We start from the raw sequence: 20783 nt of genomic DNA, 5'->3' as shown, positions 1-20783 counted from the left end.
TCAAAAAAAAAAAAGAAACTGGTATGTCTACACAATGGAATGCTATGCAGCTGTTAGGAGAGATGAAGTCGTGAAATTTGCTTATACGCGGATAGACATGGAGAGTATCATGCTAAGGGAAATGAGTCAGAAAGGGAGGGACAGACATAGAAGGACTGCACTCATTTGTGGAGTATAGAATAACATCACATGAGGCTGACACCCAAGGACTGTAGATACAAGGGCCAGGAGGACATCCCACACTTGGTTGTGGCCGGGCGTCAGGCCTGAGTCTTGGCTCATCTCCAAAGTCACTGTCATGAAGGCAGCCACTTTTGCCTCAGCTATACCCGACCCACAGATTTTTGGAGAGTAAGCATAGTTTAAGTAATTGCTTTCTTTCAGGAAATTTTTGTCTTTTCATTGGAATATTATTTTATTTATTTATGGGGGACCGGGTTTAGGGCCACATCCAGCTCTGCTTACGTTCTTCTGGCTCTGTGTGCAGGGATCCCTTTGTAGTGTTCAGGGAACCACCTATGTGGCTGGGGATTAAATCTGGTCAGGTGCCTCAAGGCAAGCCCTTTTCTTGCCAAACTACTTAATGGCCCCCATCAGAAGTACTTTTAGAAACCATTATAATCAGCTGGGTTTTTATGGGATTTTTTTTTTTTAAAAAAACACTAGTTATGAACTGCTGCTCTAAGATTAAAGTGATAGTGATTGCTTTGGGAAGTTATTTTCAGGAGTTTCAAAACCATCCTGAGGCATCAAGAACAATTTTTTTTTTTCCCTTTTGGGTTACACCCGGCATGCACAGGGGTTACTCCTGGTTCTACTATTTTCAGGAGTTTCAAAACCATCCTGCAACATCAGGAACAAATTTTTTTTTTTTTCTTTTTGGGTCACACCCGGCATAGGGGTTACTCCTGGTGGTGCTCAGGGGACCATATGGGATGCTGGGATTCGAACCCGAGTTGGCCTCGTGCAAGGCAAACGCCTTACCCGCTGTGCTATCGCTCCAGCCCCAGGAACAAAATATTTTTGACTTCTGAATGTAGAGCCTCTTTCTAGTTTCTTTCTGGTTCCTTATGATACGTAATATGGGCACGCACATCTCACTTACAGCTGAACCTTTTCTGTGTTTCTTACAGATAGTGTAAAGAATAGTTATGGAACGTAGCTTTCTAGCAACATCTTAATATAGCGTGAAATAAATTTGAAATGAAAAAGACCTGAAGGCTTGTATTGCTCAGACTTTATGCTCTTTATACATAATAAAAGTGAAAGCATTTCCCCCCTTAAGATACCTTGTATGAAAAAAAAAAAAAGGATAGCTTGTATGTAGCACTTTTTCTTGATGAAGCATGCCAGATAGTGGGTTCCTGTATATAGTCTTATAATATGCTATGTGTTCTGTTGGAAAGCAAAATATGACTTCTAATTTTTTTTTTTAAGGCAGGACCCGCAGCACCATTGTTTGTTGATCAACCAGAAGAACCTGATTCAAACGCAGCAGATGGCATAGAGTTGTTTGAGGACAGTCAACTCTCCATTCGCTCTAAAGCAATAGCATCAAAAACCAAAGAAATTGAGCAGGTAGGAATCCAGTCATCTTAAAATACATCGTCTTTTGTTCCTGTCACTTCATACATGGTAGTTTTAAAAATGTTCATTGAAGATTTTACTTTGTCCTTTTACTTCCTTGACTCTAGGAATACAATTTTAAAATTTATAAAAAATAGTTTTGATAGAACAATAATTTTATCAACTTGATCATTATTTTTATTTTTTATTAAAATTTTATATGTTTGGGGGTTGAGGCGGCACCATATAGTGCTCAGAGGTTACTTCTGATTCTTTGCTCAGGGATCACTCTTGATGGGGCTAAGGAGATCGTATGTGTTGTTGGGATTCAGACCACGCTTGGCAGCATGCACACAAGTGTGTTACTTCCTGTACTATTTCTCTGGCTCCTCTTTAAAATGTATATCTACTTAATTATAAAGTAAGCTTCTAAAAAATTATACTTTAATGATATAAAACATTTAAAACTTACTAAATGTTTTATAGAGGGGTTAGAAGAAATGTTAAATATACCAAATTATTAGCAGATTTTATATTAAATGTTGGGACTATGTATATTAGTTATGTGTTTCATTATACTTTTAAGCAGTTTTCAAATATTAAATTAAAATAAAAATACGCATTTAAACTGATTTTGATAGTAATATTGTTATTACTAGTAATAATTAGTAATAGTAATAGTTATTACTATTCTGAAACATTTGCATCTTTTTACTAATTTAATTAGTCTTATAGAATAGTTACAGGAAAAACCTAGCTGAATCAAAATATAATTTTGGAATGAGAAATATAAGGGATTTATCATACCTGGTATTTAAAAAAATTCTTCTTTGGGCTCCTCATATACTCATTGGGCTTAGAAAAATTGAGAATATATTTTCAGTATGGAAATATGATCTACTTCTTAGAGTATTATCACTTTATGGGGACTAAATGAAATAAATGAAATGTGAAAGAGCTTTATAAACTATAATTGTTATACAGTTTTTTTATTACTTGCCAATGCTTTAGCAAGGGTCTTTCTATTATGTTTCATATCTCTTAAAAATGTTGGAAATTAAGAACAAAATAAAATCATTATTTAAGAATCATTTTAAGAATCTTGCTAGTTCCATATCAAATGAATATGACTGGTAGAAGAACTTAACTGACATAGCAGAAAAATGTCTGTTGCATTATTTTTTAATACCTCTACTCTAATTATTCCTCATAGTTGATTATTTGATCTTGAAAAAGTTGGTTACAGATCAGTTAGGAAGTTACCAGTCTGATAAGTTACTTGTTTGTTAGTAAACACATAAGATTATTTAATTATTTTTACCATTCTTATTGAGGTTCCAGGACTTACAACACTGTTAATTATTCTTTTCATGAATATATCATTCTAGTACCACACCCACCACCATAGTGCCTATGAGCCAGTTTTTTATGTTACCTTTTTTTAAAAAAAAAATTTTGTCTTTTGGTCACAGCCGGTGATGTTTTAGGGGCAGTGCTTGGGGGGACCACATGGGATGCTGGGGATCAAACCTGGGTCAACTGCATGCAAGGCAAATGCCCTACCCACTATACTCTGTCACTTTATAGATAACTATTTGTATTTAACCTGTAACTATGACTGTATCTCTTTTCATTTATTGACTCTTCAAGCACATAAGTTTGACCCTAAAACATGATGATATTGCTAGCAAGGACTGATGACCTAAAGAAAACTATAGGGCTACAGTGGGTAGTATCGTGCCTCGCATGATTCCGTCTAGGGTTCAATTCCCAACACCACAGATGTTCTGCTGAGCCTGCCAGGAGTGATCCCTGAGCACAGAGCAAGGAGTAAGCCCCGAGAACTTCTTGGTGTGTCTCTTCCCTTACCCCCCCAAAGTAAATATAAAAATAAATTGTTATTTCTTGACTAGGGCACTTTGGTTTTGTTTATTGACAAATAAAATTTTAAATACCGGGGTTGGAGAGATGATAAAACAGTTAGGATGTTGCCATGTACACAGCTGACCCTGGTTAGATTCCTGGCACTGACAAACCTCCTCCCCCTCCTCAAAGAAAATAAGATCTTAAATCCCTCAAAAGTCATAAAGATAGCGAATAATAATTGGTCTATAAGATTTTGTTTCAAAGTTATGGTGATATGGGGGCCTGAGAGATAGGACATGGTTAATGGACTTGTTTTACTGAAGCCAACCCTGGTTTCATCCCTGGCATCACATGTGATTTGCTGAGTACCATTGGGAATAGGTGTAGCTTCCTAAAAAAAACGTTACTGTCATTTTGAAAGCAAAAAAGTAGTTTTAAGATATTCTCGTCTCCCTTTCCTCTGTTTCCAAATTCTGCATATTTTATTTTTAGGAATTATCAAATTGATGGGAATGTTATAAATGTTTGAAAAAAGTAATCAAAAATGACAGAACGAATTTAATAATTTGGTAACACTGTCATCCTGTTGTTCATCGATTTGCCCGGCTGGGCACCAGTAACGTCTCCATCGTGAGACTTGTTGTTACTGCTTTTGGCATATCAAATACGCCATGGGTAGCTTACCAGGCTCTGCTGTGCGGGCGGGATACTCTTGGTAGCTTGCCGGGCTCTCTGAGAGAGACGGAGGAATTGAACTAGGGTCAGTCTCGTGCAAGGCAAATGTCCTACCCGCTGTGCTATTGCTCCAGTCCCTAAGAATTTGGTAGGTGAAATTAAAAAAAAAAAACTCAATGGAAGGCCTTGCAGTAGAGTAACAGCAGCTGGGGAGCAAATCAGTGAGCTCCAAGGGGCGATGCAAGAGACCTCTAGAAAATAACAAGAGGGAAGAAAGACTCAAAATCAGAGAACTGTATTTAGGAAGCTTGAAGGGTCTCAGCCAAGAGAGACCCAAATAAAAGTACTCTAAGACACATCGAAATCAGAATGACAACACCTAGAGACAGTGAAAGAACATTGAAAGCAGCGAGATCAAAGAAAGCAATTACAGTGGAGCTTCCCTTAGAATCATGGCAGATTTACCAAGTGAAAGTATGGGCCAGAAGAAAGTCAAACATTCAATGATATGAAAGCCTCACCAAGAAGACTATATTGACTAAACTAGCATCCCCTTTTCTCTTAGAGTGGGGTGAGGGGCACACCCGGCCGTGCTCTCGGCTTGTTTTTGGCTCTGTGCTCAGGCATCATTCTTGCTAGGCTCTGGGGACCACATGGGTGTGTCTTTCCACATTTCTAAGGAAAGACACAGCTTCACGGGTAAGCAACATCCTAGGATCTTTATTTGAAACCATCTTTGCAAGAAGCTTTTAAGGGATGTTTTTTAAGACAAGGAAAACTTAACAAACATATAATTTCTACAAAATGATGGCCCAAATAGCCTTCATATTAAGAATCTTGTTCAGTGCAGTGACTTAAAATCATCAATTCAAAGACATAATGGCAAGATGGCTAGGAAACTGGATCCAAAATTAAGTTGTGTACAAGAGATATATTTGAACAGTCAGGATAAGACAAGCACGGGCTCAAATTCGAAGGCTGGAAAACAGTTTTATGAGCAAACAATTTTTATTTTTATTTTTATTTTTTGCTTTTTGGGTCACACCCGGTGATGCCCAGGGGTCACTCCTGGCTCTACACTCAGGAATTACCCCCGGTGGTGCTCAGGGGACCATATGGGATGCTGGGAATTGAACCCGGGTCGGCCGCGTGCAAGGCAAACGCCCTACCCACTGTGCTATCGCTCTAGCCCGCAAACAGTTTTCTTAAAAAGACCAGGATGGCTATACTTACATCAAACAACATAAACTTCCAATTTTAAAAGGTTATAGGGAAGAAGGATGTTATTTCTTAATGATCAAGGGTTGTATAAATTATGAACAACTCACACCTAAGCATTTATATACCTAATGACGAACCATCAAAATATTTAAAACAGCTGCTAACTGTTCTGATGGAAGATAATGACAGCATCACAGCAGTTGTTTGAGACTTCTCCATCACTTTATCACCTCTGGATAGATGAGCTACATTAGAATTCAACAAAGAACCTCTAGCTTTGAAGGAAGAAATGGAAGAGATGGGCTTAGCAGACATATATATGGCTCTTCATCCCCCGAAAGTCAAATATGTGTTTTATCCCAGTGTCATGGGACATTCTCCAAGATAAAATACTTGCTGGGTCATAAAACATCTCCTTAAAGTCAAGAACATAGAAATCATATAAGCTGTCCTTCAGACCATGATGTGTTGAAAAATGGAAGTTAGGTGAGAAAAACTCAAGCACTTGAAATCAAACAGCTCAACTACTGAGCGATGAGTTGAACAAAGAGGAAATCAAAAGATTCTTAAAACAAAAAATAAAAATCAAATTACAAGGTATCAGAACATATGTGACAGAGGAAAAGTGGTGCTAAGAGGAAAGTTCATATCAATGTGAAACAAGCAAGAAAGGGCCCATATGAATAACCTAAAAGCACAATTAGACAGCAAAAAAGGAAAGACCACCAAAAGGAACCCAAAGCAAGAAAATGAGGAAGATAGTAAAACAGCTGAAGTTGATGAAATTAGAAACTAAAATAATATTAAAAAATAATAAAATCAAGAGCCAGTTCTTGGAGAAAAATAAATAAGATTGACAAACCATTGTGAAGACTCACTAAAAAAGCAAGAAAGCTCTAGTTAACCTAATCAGAAAGAACAGGGAGATATCATAACAGGTATAGAAAGGATTCAGATATCATAACAGGTATAGAAAGGATCAAAGATTACTTAGAAAATCTTCAGGCAAGAAAACTGGAGAACCCGAAAGAAATGTTTACATTTTGGGGCTCCTCTCATCTTTTAAAGTTGAATCAAGAGGAAACTGAGTAACTGAACAGTCCGGTTACTATGAAGGAACTTGAAACAGAAGCCCAAGCCCAGAAGACCTCAGTACTTTTTTTTTTCTTTTTTTGCTTTTTGAGTCGCACCCGGCGATGCGCAGGGGTCACTCCTAGCTCTGGACTCAGGAACCACCCCTGGGGGTGCTCAGGGGACCTTATGAGATGCTGGGAATCGAATCCTGGTCGGCTGCGTGCAAGGCAAACGTCCTACCTGTGCTATCGCTCCAGCCCCGACCTCAGTATTTTAAAGAATACAAGTTCTTTAAAGAATAGCCACTCTTAATTCTTTTTAGAAGCTCTTTCAGAAACAGAATCTTCCCAGATAGCTTCTATGAGACAAACAGTACCTTAATACCCAAAACTGAATACATTACAAAAAAGGAAAACTGTAAATCTATAATATTTCTGATAGACATAGATGAAAGGAGCCTCAACAGAATATTGGCCAACTGAATTAAACAACACATTATAAAGCTTATACAACATGACCAAGTGGGATTCATCCCTTAATATATAGATGGTTTAATATACGCCACAATGCACCATAACAATACAAAGGAAAAGGAGACTGACACATCACAAAGAACAGAAACATTAACTCTTTACCTGGATGTAGGTGAAAAGAGACACTCATTCAGTGCTTATATGTATGTCGACTGGTTCCGTCTTTTTGGAAAACCATATGGACACTTCTTAAAAAATGAGCAATTTAGCTTCCATTTGACCCAGCATTTCACATCTCAGCATCTACCTCAAGGGCTCAAAGACTATTCAGGAAAGATATTTTTTACTCTTCTGTTCATTGCAGCATGATTCCCAATAGTCAAAATCTGGAAGCAACTCAAGTGTGCAAGAACAGATGACTGGATAAGGAAACTATGAAACATACAGTGGAATATTACTTTGCTTTGAAAAAGAAATGAAATTGTGCAATTTGTGAAATGAAATGAAAATTTCGTTTGAAATGAAATGAAAAAGAAATGAAATTGTGCAGATGATCTGGAGAGGTGTCTTGCTGGCAGAAGTTAGTCAGAAGGAAAGGACCAGACACAGAATTATCTCTCTCTTATGTGGGAATTAAAGAAATGAAGCAAGGGAATAGCAAATGCCCAAAGGCAGTAGCAGCTGAGCACTTGTCTCCAGTAGGAAGTTTACCATGGTTGGGGGGCTGGAGCCGGGGAATAGGGCTGGGGGGGGAGGTGCAGAGTCACGATGTGGAGCATATGTGATGGACACCTTAGTAGAGGGTTTGATGCTGGAACATTTTAGAAATGAAACCCTGTATTAACTGTATTGTAAATCTTTAGTTTTTTTTTAATTAAAAATTGTTAACATGATTTATTTCTCCCAAAATAAACACTTGTGAAAACTAATATAGAAGGTAAGAAGTAGGAATAGTTCCAAAGTAGCGCTGCACTATAGCACTGCAGTCCCCTTGTTCGTTGATTTGCTCGGGCAGGCACCAGTAACGTCTCACAAGCTTGCCAGGCTCTACTATGCGGGTGGGATACTGTAGGTAGCTTGCCGGGCTCTCCAAGAGGGACGGAGGAATTGAACCCGGGTCAGCCATTGCAAGACAAATGCCCTACCTGCTGTGCTGTCACTCCAGTCCTAGTTCCAAAGTAGTTTTAGAAATTTGCAATATGGGCCTGGAGTGGTAGCCCAGCGGGTAGGGCGTTTGCCTTGCACGAGGCCGACCCGGGTTTGATTCCCAGCATCCCATATGGTCCCCTGAGCACTGCCAGGGATAATTCCTGAGTGCAGAGCCAGGAGTCACCCTTGTGCATTGCCGGGTGTGACCTAAAAAGCAAAAAAAAAAAAAAATGAAAGAAATTTGTAATAATTTGCAGTATGATTCTATAAGTTCCATTAGTCTCATTTTCTTATTTGTGATTAACTCTATTACTTATGTATGTTTTCATAATAGATGCTTTAAGACCAGGGAAGAGAAATTATAATGCATAATACAGCTTAAGCTTAAGTATTATTTGCCCTTACATGATTCATATCTCTAAAACTGAGAAGAAAAAACCTGACTCCTCTTTTAACTTTCATTTAGTAATTCCCTCTATTAGAAGTAAAAAGTAAAATGCAAAGCAGAAATTAGAAGGCTGAAGGGGCTGGAGTGTTAGTGCAGTGGCTAGGGTGTCTGCCTTGCTCTTGGCCAATGCAGGGATCCCATAAGGTGTCCTAAACCTTCTGGGAATTATTCCAGAGCACAGAGCCAGGAGTAACTCCTGAGAAGTGCTGAGTATGGCCCAAAGTGCCCCTCCCCCACTAAATTCACAAATTAAAAGGAAATTGAAATGTATGAACTGGTGACATAATGCTTTATTGTCATCTTTATATATCTATGATGGCAGCAGTTCTTCTGAAGTCACTAGTCAAAATTCATTCATAGTTTTGTGGTCCCCCAAGCTCACAGAAGTGAGCCCTGGCACAGAGCCAGTGCCCTGAGCACTGCTGGGTGTGGGCCCAGCCTTCACCCTCCTTAATAAAAATAATAACAACAATGTCATATAGCGTTGTATTTTGGATAGAATTTTTGTCCTTTATTTGCTATTTTATCTACACAGTCACCATTCTAGATAGGAAGTATTATTTCATGGTACCTTTGAAATAATGTATATGAGTTCAAGTACAAAAGTTCAAAAATTTCTTTTATCATATAGAACAGTGTGATTTTTTTTCCTATCAGATCACTCCTCTGTGTCAATTTTTCCCCCAAGCATATCTACTCCATATTTTTTGCTGTTTGTGGACAATATTGAATTATTGGGCTTATTTCTATCTTTATTTCTGTCATTAGTCCGGCAAGCTACCGAGAGTATCCTGCCTGCATGGCAGAGCCTTGCAAACTACCCGTGGCATATTCGATTTGCCAAAAACAGTAGCATCAAGTCTCACAATGGAGACGTTACTGGTGCCCGCTTGAGCAAATCAGTGAGCAATGGGATGACAGTGATACAGTGCTACAGTTTTTAAACATGTGTATATTTCCTTTATCTTTAAAGACATTCCTACGGTTTTATAGAGACAGACATGTACGTACATACAAACAAACATCTCTTCTTTTGAGAATTCTGAATCCTAATTATTTTTCAGGAGGTTTGAGTTTTATGCTGCATTAAAATGTAGTCATTGTTTTATTATTTGTGCCCTAAACTTTATTAATTACCCTTTATGAATCTCTGTGCTTATTTGAACTATTGTTTTTCTCTGTCTTTTGTATTGTTCAAAAGTTACATCATACGAAATCTTAATAATGCTCATAAATCTGATCATAGGCATGATCAACTGATAGAACTTAGGGAAGTACTTTATTTATAATTACAGTTTTATTATAAAAATGCAAATCAAGAAGCATTCTGACTAAGTTCCAATTAGTGTACTGCAACTAAATTCTGGCATTGAGCATTCAGGGTAAGGGTAGACTTATGATAATGTAGACCTGAAACATTGTGATTAGGATTAAAATTTGTTTTGCATGTAAGATTGGTTGTACAGACGTGTTTGCTTAGTAATCAAAAGGTGAGATAATGAGAGGTTGATTTTGATAGAAATAAGGAAAGAAGAACAATTGTGTAACAGGAAAATAAGTTAAACTTGGCAGTCTATTTTCATATTTATTTAGGAATCTTTATAAAGGTTAGTGATTAATATGAGAAAGAGAAGATTTATTAAAAGATTAATTAATAAAACAAGAGGCTCAATCATAGCACTGATAGACTAACCCCCAAAATACTGAGAAACCTTTTCTGGGACGTAGGCAAAGAAGAATACAGTGACAAGAGTTTCAGGGGAAGGTATAAGTTGGAAGAGAGGCAGTTCTGTAAGAATGAGAAGTGGACTAGGGAGTTGCACTTGGAGCCCAGAGTTGGGCCATAGATAATCCCAGGTGAACTATTAATGAAGTCAGCAAGCGATGTTAAGGAATTCATGGTTGATCAAATTATTGCAGTTTGAGGCTTAAAATCTCCACCAAAAAGGTGGTGATGATGAATTTATATTAAAAAAAAGTGCAAATGGCATAAACTTTATCTCTTATTTTTAATTCAGTTATTTATATATCAAAAAGTTTTATCAGTTTTGTTGCTCAGATTTGCTACATATTGTCTAGTTTAAATTTTAACTAAAACTTAACAAAGTCAGAGATAGAGCTCAATGTGTGGGAATGCTTTTTTGTGTTAACTGCTGAGTTTAATCATATGACACCCAAACAGATAATAATTTACAGTGTCTGGGAGCTGAAGAGAGAGTAGGGCACTTCCATGGCAGACCTGGGCTTGATCCCTGCACCCCAGATGATTCCCGAGCACTTCTGGGAGTGATTCCTAAGTGCAGAACCACAGGAGTAAGCCCTGAGCATTGCTGGATGTGGTTCAAAAAATAAAAATTTTAAAGATGCAAGTGGTAAGAATTTAACTATTAGTCATAAATTCTGGCCGACTTCGATCATGAGTGTGGAAAGGTTGGACTGCAGCTGAATCTCACTAAGACAGTGTTCATGAGAAACAGACTAGTTCCTGACGTTCCATTTGCTCTTAACGGAATGAACATCTTCGAATACAGCAGTTACGTGTACACCTAGGTGGAGAAGTCAACATGACAAATGACCTGGCACCTGAGCTACGCAGGAGGAAGAGAGCGGCGTGGAATGCCTTCAAGAGTGTTGAGGAAGTTTTTAAGAGGACGAAGAACCTCCAGCTCCGGGCACATCTTTTCGACTCAACCATTCTTCCTGCACTAACATACGCCTCAGAGACCTGGGCCTTGCCAAAATAGGATGAGAATGCTATTCAGGTATCCCAAAGAGGAATCGGAAGAGCTATGCTTGGAGTATCACGTTTCATTCAAGTGAGAGAAGGAATCCGGAGTTTTGACCTCCGTTAATGATCAAGAATCAGGGACGTTGTCTCATTTGCCAAGGCGTCAAAAATCACATGGGCCATACATGTAATGCGATTTGGAGACGACCACTAGGCGAGAGCTGTTACCAACTGGATTCCGCAGGATGTCAAAAAAACGCCTGCCACCCATCTACAACTTGGTCAGACTTCTTTGTCAAGACCCGTAACGAAAGGTTTGAGACTCTTGTGTATCCTGGAGCGAGCAGACGCCCTTGAGCTACACTAGCACATGACTGGGACGAATGGAGAAGTTACTGGTGCCCGCTCGAGCAAATCAGTGAGCAGCAGGATGACAAGTGATTCAGTATGGCTATTAACTGTGATGCATTCAACAAGGGAGGATAAAAGGGGAAAACTGCTCTAGTAATAAGGCAGATAATGGCTGGTATATATTTTTACATAAAAGGAGCTAAATATAATAATTTTCAACCATGGTGAGTTTCACTCTATGATTGATAACTTGAACCTCTGGTTTCCCTGCTTGGAACCTCTAGTGACTTTCCATAAGATTCAGTGAAAATCTAAAGTCTTTCGGGTGGCTGCTGATGTCCTTCAGTTCTAGTAACCCCCCCTCCAAATTTGTTTCCATATTCCCTTCTTGGTTCCCTGTGTTGCTGTTATACTCTCAGCATGACGTGTTTCCGCTCCTCTTGGCGGTCTGTAGTGGATGCTGTAACTTCTGCCTGTCATCTTGTTGCTGGCTTCTCATCTTTGAGATCTCCAAGATGTTTCATCCTAATACGTAATCTTCTCCTAATATAAAAATTTCCTGAGTTTAGAGACTGTGTCTTTGTTGGTGGTGGTATTCACCCCAGCACATAGTAAGTTCTCAAGTATTCATTGGTTTGTAGGCTTTCAAATGTTTTTCTCCTTAGTCAAGTATTTTCTCTCTGCTGTTCTTTGCCGAAGCCCTTTGAGCCAGTGTACTGTTATAACTTCCCCTTTACAAATGTCTTACTCGCTTGTGCCACTCCCAGTGGTACTCAGGAGCTGCTGCTGGCTTGGTTAGGGGACAGTGGTAGCACTGCAAATCAAACCCTGGACTCCTCCGTGCATCGTATATACTATTGCCACTCCCCTTTGGCCCCAAAGCATATAAATATAGAGAAAAATGATGTGATGTGCTCAGAGTTACACATCAGCCAAACTTATGGGCTCCATGACCATAAAATCCCTATCTTCATCATTCCGCTACATTCACCTTCCAACTTAGTAATAATTTAAATCCTTTCATATATATATTTTTAAAGACAAAAACAAAACTGTGTGTGTCACCACCAGTGGTACTCAGAGTTACTCCTGGCCAGGCCTGGGCTTGGGTGTTACTCCGGGCAGGACTTGAGGGACTCTGGGGAGGTATAGGTATCATACAGGCCGGCCACTCTCCAGCCTCCAAACCGGACACTGAAGTTGCATCTGAGCCTACATTCGATATTAGTTGCATGATAGGAATTTTAAAAAGGTTTAAGACTATTTTTTTTTTTTGCTTTTTGGGTCACACCCAGTGATGCTCAGGAGTTACTCCTGGCTCATGCAATCAGGAATTACTCCTGGTGGTGCTCAGGGACGGGGACAGACAGACACACACACACACACACACACACACACACACACAGATACTTTTTCCTTAAAAAGTCACATGGGGGCCAGAGAGATAGGCCAGAGAGACCCAGGGAATCAAACCTGGGTCTGCCGCATGCAAGGCAAACGCCCTACCTGCTGTGCTATCACTCCAGCCCCAAGATTAATGGTTTTTTATGGTGGGGTGCCAACAGTGCCCCGGGGCTACTCTTGATTAGGTGCTTCTGATGGTGCCCAGGGCACCCTGAGTGCAGGGATGCAAGTGGATCTCCTGCATACCAAGTGGTCACCTCCAGGCCACTGAGCTCTCTCTAGCCCTAAGATTTTTCTCTGTGTGATGGTTTTGAAGCTTTAACTATTTAAAGTTATATTTATTTTGCATGAAAAATTGCTCTTTTTATAGAAGGGATATGGTAAGAAATGATAGTAATATCTTATATTTTCCCTTTTGCAGGGGCATTCATATGGTTTCGAATGGTCTGTTTCCTAGGGTCTTAATATTATGCAAACGATTTTAATTTGAAGCTGTTAGTGTATATCTATATCCACACATAGTGACTTGAGAAACATAGTTTAGTACAGTTTCTTTGTGAGTTATTCAGGAGGTTTTAATATGTGAGAAGAATCATGTCTATATTTTATAAAAGAAATATATGATAGTCAAAATTTGACGTGTAAAGTTACATTTTGGTTGTTCCAATTCAACTAGCATCTTTTGCTTTTAAATCGGTAGTAATTTAAATGCCATTAGCAAAAATGGAGAATGTAGCTGCAATACAATTGAGCTATATTGGATAAATACTGGCTTGAGTTACTGGAGTTACATTATATTTTAGGAAGAAAGAGCTTTCCTGTCATTCCTATAATGGAGAGATGGATAACTGGAAAATTTATTTTTGTTTTACAGAGAATATTTACATTTAAATGATTACTTATTAAATGATTAATAAATGAGAAAAATTATTTTGAATTTTGGGTCACATTTAAGCAGTGCTGAGGGCTTTTCTTGCTCAGGAATCTCTCCTAGGAGTGCTAAGAGGATTGAAGGTCAGCAGGATGAACAGCAGGCACCTAACCCTGGACTGTCTCTTTGCCCTCAGAGGCCACACCTGGCTCTGTACTCCAGGCCACATTTGGTATATACTGTCGTGGCAGCAGCCACATGGAAGTCTCTGGCCTGACAAAGTGTTTTTTAAGGATGTTTTACAGAGACAAGTTTCAAAATACCTAAAAACATTCCTGTATTTTTTGAGGGTAGGAAGAACATGCAAACACACACACACACACACACACAGATACTTTTTCCTTAAAAAGTCACATGGGGGCCAGAGAGATAGGCCAGAGATTAAGTCTCGTAGTCTCGTACACAGCTGCCACTAGAATAGTGACTCAAATTCTGGCACCACTTATGGTCCCCCAAGTGCTTCAAGGTGTGACCACTGAGCACAGAGCCAGGAGAGCCCAGACTCAGCCCCTCCCCCCAAAAAAAATTAAAGAAGCAAAACCTTTTCACTGGGGCTGGAGAGATAATACAGAAAATTTTGCCACTATTTTGTAGAAATTATGTGTGCTTATGAGTTTTGTGTTGTCAAAGCTTCTTAACAAACTGGTTTCAAGGCTATGGGCTTCCTAACTTGTTGCTTGTCCTTGAAGCTTTGTCATTCCTGAATGACCATCGAGCTATGTAGACTATTCTTGTTGAAGCACTCATTTTATTATTTTACTATTCTTTTCTGGGATATCATCATCATCATTTCTTTGATCGTCCATTTTCTCAAGCGGTCTCAGTACATCTCCATTCACCCTAGCCCCGAGATTTTATTTTATTATTATTATTTTTTTTTAAAGTATGCTAAAAGATAGAGTAAAATAGTAAAGCTGTGGTCAATTACATGATATTGGCTTAATTCAACTTCAGCTTACTTTCATTATACTCGAAGTGGAAAATTTAACTTTCGGTAGACAAAGGAGTAATCAATGTTGAGTTTTACGCGCGGCCGCTATTGCGGCTGCGCGGACTTAAAGTCTTCACTCTTAGCAATGAAGAGAAATTATTAGATGATGCCTATTCAGCAGGCCTGATTGTTGGGGAAAATTTCCAATCAATAATAGTGAGTTCTGTATGGAAATATGGAATGTACTCAATATATATAGAGAATAATGGGAATATCATTAACTACTTAGATGGGGGGTGGGGTGGGAGGGGGGTGTATTGGGGTTCTTGGTGGTGGAACGGGTGCACTGGTGAAGGGATGGTGGATTAATCAGTATTTGACTCTGACTTAAACCTGAAAGCTTTGTATTTTTTTTCTTTTTTTCACGGTGGTTCAATAAAATATTTCTTTAAAAAAATATGTTGAGTTTTAAAGAACAGGCACATTTAATTGATTTAATTCACTTATAAGTCAAGGTAGGTGTCTTTTGGCACCTACTTTTTGACTCAGAACATATAGAACATAAAATATTTTTTCCTCTACCTACTAATTAATTTTCCCAATTTACTAACATCACCTTGGTATACTACATTGATTTCACTTATGACAGACTCCCAGGATTTAGCTCAAATCCCATAGTTATAGCCTTCTTTAGAGATAGTCTTTACAAATTGAGTCACCAATATTTCTGTTCAACTGACTATGAAGTCGGGTGATTCTAACAAGTTATCCTGATTTTTATAATGTAGTAGAGTCCTGGGGAATGTCGGAAGGATCCAGGACTGTGTACAAGTAACCTTAGGTGTAACTGGCAGTGCGGTGTGGGGTGAGACATACTTTATTGTTCTCTTAAGGAAAGATTTTTGAGAGAGAGGGTGCAGAGTTATGTTTTCTTTTTGTTCTGAAAAATGGCAGCAGGGCAAATAAATTAGAATCTCTGATAAAATATATTGTACACAACACTTATAATGCAACTTTACTGTTATTTATTATGAGGACCAGCATTTAGGAATAGCCAAGTGGAAGGGATTTATAGGACAAGCTGGATAAAGAGACCTCTGTAAATATACCATCTTCATATGTGCCACCCAAAAATTTTCTTGGCCCCCTCATTTGTTTATTCATTCGGAAGCTTCTTCCATTATGTAAACATTATTGATTAGATTATTGACTGTTGATGACTGAATTCAGCATCCGATACTTATTTTCACCTATAAGACCAGATAAAGCTAAGTGATTCAAATTCATAATCACATGCTTACTATCTTAAGTAATCAGAACCAATATTCAAGACCTCTAGATATTCACTAGGATTTTTAAACCAATATGATATGTATGGGGTTACATTTTTTACATCAAGAGATAGTATACAGCAAAACTTGATGAGGATGTAGAGAGAAAGGAAACTTGGTACAAGTACATGGGAATGTAAATTGGTAAAAATTGAATTGAAAATTCCTTAGAAATATCTTTTTGAGGGCCAGAGGGGCTGGGGAGATAGCCTTGAGATTTTAGAAGCCTCTAGTTACTCGACCTTCCCAGCAGTGCCCCATTGGAGGCCCTTTTGGGGTCAGGAGAATGAGACCCATCATTGTTACTGGTTTTGGCATATGAATACACCACGGGGAGTTTGTCAAGCTCTCCCATGCTGCCAGGGGGTATATTTTTCCTTTCCTTAGTTCACAATCCAAACAGATGACCACCTTAAGTTTACTTCTTAATAATCCTTCCAGTCATTTTGTATGGACACAGTCACTGTCACTGTCATCCCATTGCTCATCGATTTGTAATGTCTCCATTGTGAGACTTGTTGTTACTGTGTTTGGCATATCGAACATGGGTAGCTTGCCAGGCTCTGCCATGCAGGCGAGAGACTATTGGTAGCTTTCCGGGATCTCTGAGAGGGGCGGAAGAATTGAACCCGGGTGAAAGATTTATTGAATAAAATTTCGAAGAAATTAAAATTAAAGTAACGCAGATGTTATATGAAACATGCAGGTAAACTATTATTTTGAAGTACCATTTTTATTGAAGTAGTAACAAGGTTTAAAATTCTGTTAGATTTTTCATACATATATCATTCTAGCCTGATTTTTGATGGCTGCATCACCAGAGGGCTCACTTCTTTGCACAGCTGTTTCCCTGCTGTGATCTTGTCCTGCACACACTCCCCTTCTTCCCCCCCCCCCATAGCCCCCCCATGTAAGCACAGTTCTTTTATCTACCAAAAATATTTTGGTAGGTAATTTAGTAGCTAAGGTTTAACTGAAGAATTGAATTGGGTAAGATTCTAGGAGCCAAGGAAGTGTTCTTAGAAAGATTTCCCCAGTCTGTTGATGGCACCTGTGAGTTGGAAAGTTGAGAATGAAAAAATTGAACTGACCCAAATTGAAGGAAAGCTAACATTCATGGTTGTTCTTGTTAAGTCCTCCCTAGCATTGTAATGTCAATACAAATTTTAAAATCCAAGGCATATGAAGCTATCAGGTTTTAGCACTATTGTACCTCTGAAAGCTTGTAAGTAGTTCCTTTTAAGTGACAGAGGTGGGGCCAGAGCAGTAGTACCGCTGATAGGAGGGCTGATCCAGGTTTGATTCCTGTCATCCCACATGGTCCCCTGAGCCTTCCAGGAGTAACTCCTGAGTGCAGAGGCAGGAGTTAACCCTGAGAATCTTCAGGTGTGTTCCCAAAATAGCAAAATCTATGGGTGACAGCTGGAGCGATAGTACAGACTTCAGTCATGCATCTGACCATGGCTTGATATCCCAGTACCTTGTTGGTCCCCTAAGCACCACAAGGAATGATTCCTGAGCATGGAGCCAGGAGTAAATCCTGGACATTTTGTGTAGCCCCCAAAAACCAAAATTAAAGAATCTGTGGCAGAGAGATAGTTAGGTAAGGGATAAGACACTTACTTGCATTTGTCTTCTCCAGTTTGTTCGCCGGTACTGTGTATGGTCCCCCAAGCACTACCAGGGGTCACTTCTGAGCGCTGGGCCAAGAAGAGCCTCTGATTGCCACCTCTGAGTATACATGACAAAGTATATGCTCAGAAAAAGTAAAGGCATATTGTAATGATTTTTTTTTTTGCTGGAGATGTGAATCTGTGGTAAAGGAGACCTGCCCTGTGTTCCTGCAAAAACAAGCAAAACTGTAACAGTTAATTTCCACAAATTATTTAGTGCTTGCCCAGGAAATGAATTCTAGCATTAAATATCCATTTTCAGGCTTAAATTTACAACACAAAAGCACACATATATCAGGGAAACAGTCCACATTTTGATATTTTGGCCTTTTATTGAAATAGGACACCTTTTATTGAAATAGGACATAGGAAATATGTATGGGAAGAATGGTTTAATGTTTTTTTCCAGGATGTATTTCTATGAAAGTGTTGTTTGTGCTGTATCTGTGCGAGCACATGGTAGTCGTGTGCACAGTCAGGTCAAAGGGAAAGTGCAGTCTGTTGTTGATTCTGGCTCTTGGAATAAGGTGGTAGGCCATTTGACCCTTGTTCGGTCTGAACCAATCATGTATTCAGTGCAAACCCAAACACAGAATCCAGTTCATACAGATCTTCTCTATAATTCTTTTGTGTGTGTGTGTTTTGTTTTGGCGGCCCACCCCCGACTGTGCTCAAGGCTGTCTCCTAGCTCTGCACTCAGGGATAACTCTTCGAGGGCTCTAGGGGACATATGGGGTGCCAGTGATGGATCAGGAATCAGCCACGTGCAAGGCAAGTGCCTACTCACTGCACTGTAGCTCTGGCTTGCTGTAACTCTTAGCTCAAATATATCCATCATTCTGGTTTAGTAATTATATTGCTTTGTTTTTTGGACCACACTTGGTGATGCTCGGGACTTACTCCTGGCTTTATGCACAGGGATTATTCTTGGCAGGTTGGGGGGAACCCTCAGAAGTGCTGGGGGTTGCACCTAGGTTGGCTACATGCAAGTCAGACACCTGCCCTGGTACTCTCTCTCCCTCTCTTAGGCTCCCCAGTTTAGCATTTGGCCAACCACAAAAGTTAATTATTTGGGCCCAAGAGGTAATGCAGGAGGTAAGGTACTTGCCTTGCTTGTGGCCGATTCCGGTTTGAATCCCAGGCACTGTGTGTGATCCACTAGAAAGCCAGGAGCAAGCTCTGAACACTGCTGGTGTGGCCCCCCTAAAGAAAATAAAATGTTTACAACTTAAATGCATATATATCTACAGTAGTATCTTAAAGTTAAAAACTATTTTAATAAAATACTAATTACTGCAAATACGTTTCATTAGACCCTCAGGATTCCAGTAGAATTTCAGTTATAATACGATCATTTTTGCCTTCAGAATTTCTGTTGAATAGAAATACTCAGTTCTGACTCCTGGCCCTGTGCTCAGGGGTCACTCCTGGTATTGCAGGAGTACTGTCTGCAGTGTCTGGGATAGAACTGTTTCGTGCCACATACAAGGCAAGTGCTAAACTTCTAGACTTTTCTCTGGCCCAAATATTTAATAATTAATTTTGATCTCCTTTTTTGTTTGTTTTTCTTTGGTTTGGGGACCACACCTGATGTTGCTTAGTGTACAAACCTGGGTGCCTGCATATAATACTGGGAGACCTACTTTTAATATACCTGACACTGCTACCTTATTATTTTTCTTTTAGTTATTATCAAGGTACCATGATTTAAAAAGTTATTCATAATAGAGCTGTTTCAGGCATACACTATTCCAACACCAAACCCACCACCCGTGACCCTTTCATCACCAGCCCCTCCCACCCTGCCTGCGCTGTTGGCAGGCGTGTAACAAATTCATTTTGTATTACATACTCCGTCAAAACTAGAGGAATGGCCAATGAAATTATCAGAAAGTATATATCAAAAAAAGGGTGAGCGGGTAGAGTGCTTGCCTTGCACATCTGCATCTCTTATGTTTCCCCAAGCCTTCCGGGACTGACCCTAGCGCAGAGCCGGGAGTAAGTCCTATAACAGTCCTGGGGTAGCTCACCACCCACCCTACCCCCAATAAAAAAGGTCATTTTGTGATGATTGATTTCTATGTGATTTTTCATCTATGTAAATTAATGCAAATTATTTAATACTATATAGTATACTGCCTATTTTCATTTATATAACTAACTTTTTAGCTCTGTCATGTAAAATTTAATTTGTACTTGGATGTCTTCCTTCTGTCATAAATAAAACTTTTTAAAATTAGTGTTTGGGCCACACCTGGCTGTGCTCACAGCTTACTCTGGCTCTGTGCTAGGGGATCACTCTGACAGGTTCAGGGGACCATATAGGTGCTGGGGATAGAACCTGGGTTGGCTGCATGCAAGACAAACCCCTACTCACTGTACTATGGCTTGGACCCCAAAGATAGCTTTTAAAAATTTTTGTCCTATGTATTTTAGAGTTTTCATGAAATAGGCAAAACCTACAAATGTAAGAGTGAAGAGAATTAAGAAATTTAAATAGTACAAAGTGTTTTATCCTAAGAAAGGAAATGCTGGTTTTATATCAGAAAAAAATTATAGGTACTGCTGAAATGCCTGCATTAACAAGGAAAAAACTGCACTAAAAATCTCTAGATTAAAAAAAAAAACTTTATCACATAGAACAGTTGATATAAATGTGACATTAACTCATTTTTTAAAAAATGAGTTAGTAACCTAGGAGTAAACATACCTTTCTTATTTTTTTCTTTTTCTTTTTGGGTCACACCCGGCGATGCGTAGGGGTTACTCCTGGCTCTGCACTCAGGAATTACTCCTGGCGGTGCTCGGGGAACTTATGGGATGCTGGGAATCAAACCTGGGTCAGCCGCATGCAAGGCAAATATCCTACCAGCTGTGCTATCGCTCCAGCCGCATAATCTATTTTTTAATGAACCTGAGGGACTCAATTTTAATATTCTTGCTGCTTCTATTTCTTTTTAAA

General features: G+C 39.2%; 1 protein-coding gene across 5 annotated transcripts in view; it reads left to right on the top strand.

Moving 5' to 3' along the window:
• PPHLN1 (periphilin 1) overlaps positions 1 to 20783 on the top strand; it is a 140710-nt gene that overhangs the window by 107434 nt on the left and 12493 nt on the right. For all 5 annotated transcript variants that reach the window (XM_055141189.1, XM_055141186.1, XM_055141184.1 and 2 more), the window contains one exon: positions 1438 to 1578. In XM_055141189.1, coding sequence (XP_054997164.1) covers positions 1438 to 1578 — 141 coding nt within the window. The remainder of the gene's footprint in view (positions 1 to 1437; positions 1579 to 20783) is intronic.

The sequence above is a fragment of the Sorex araneus genome, chromosome 6 (genome assembly GCF_027595985.1).
Source record: "Sorex araneus isolate mSorAra2 chromosome 6, mSorAra2.pri, whole genome shotgun sequence".
In the NCBI taxonomy this organism is placed as follows: domain Eukaryota; kingdom Metazoa; phylum Chordata; class Mammalia; order Eulipotyphla; family Soricidae; genus Sorex; species Sorex araneus.
Note: the sequence above shows the minus strand (reverse complement) of the source record. Positions and strands in the feature narration are given on the sequence as shown.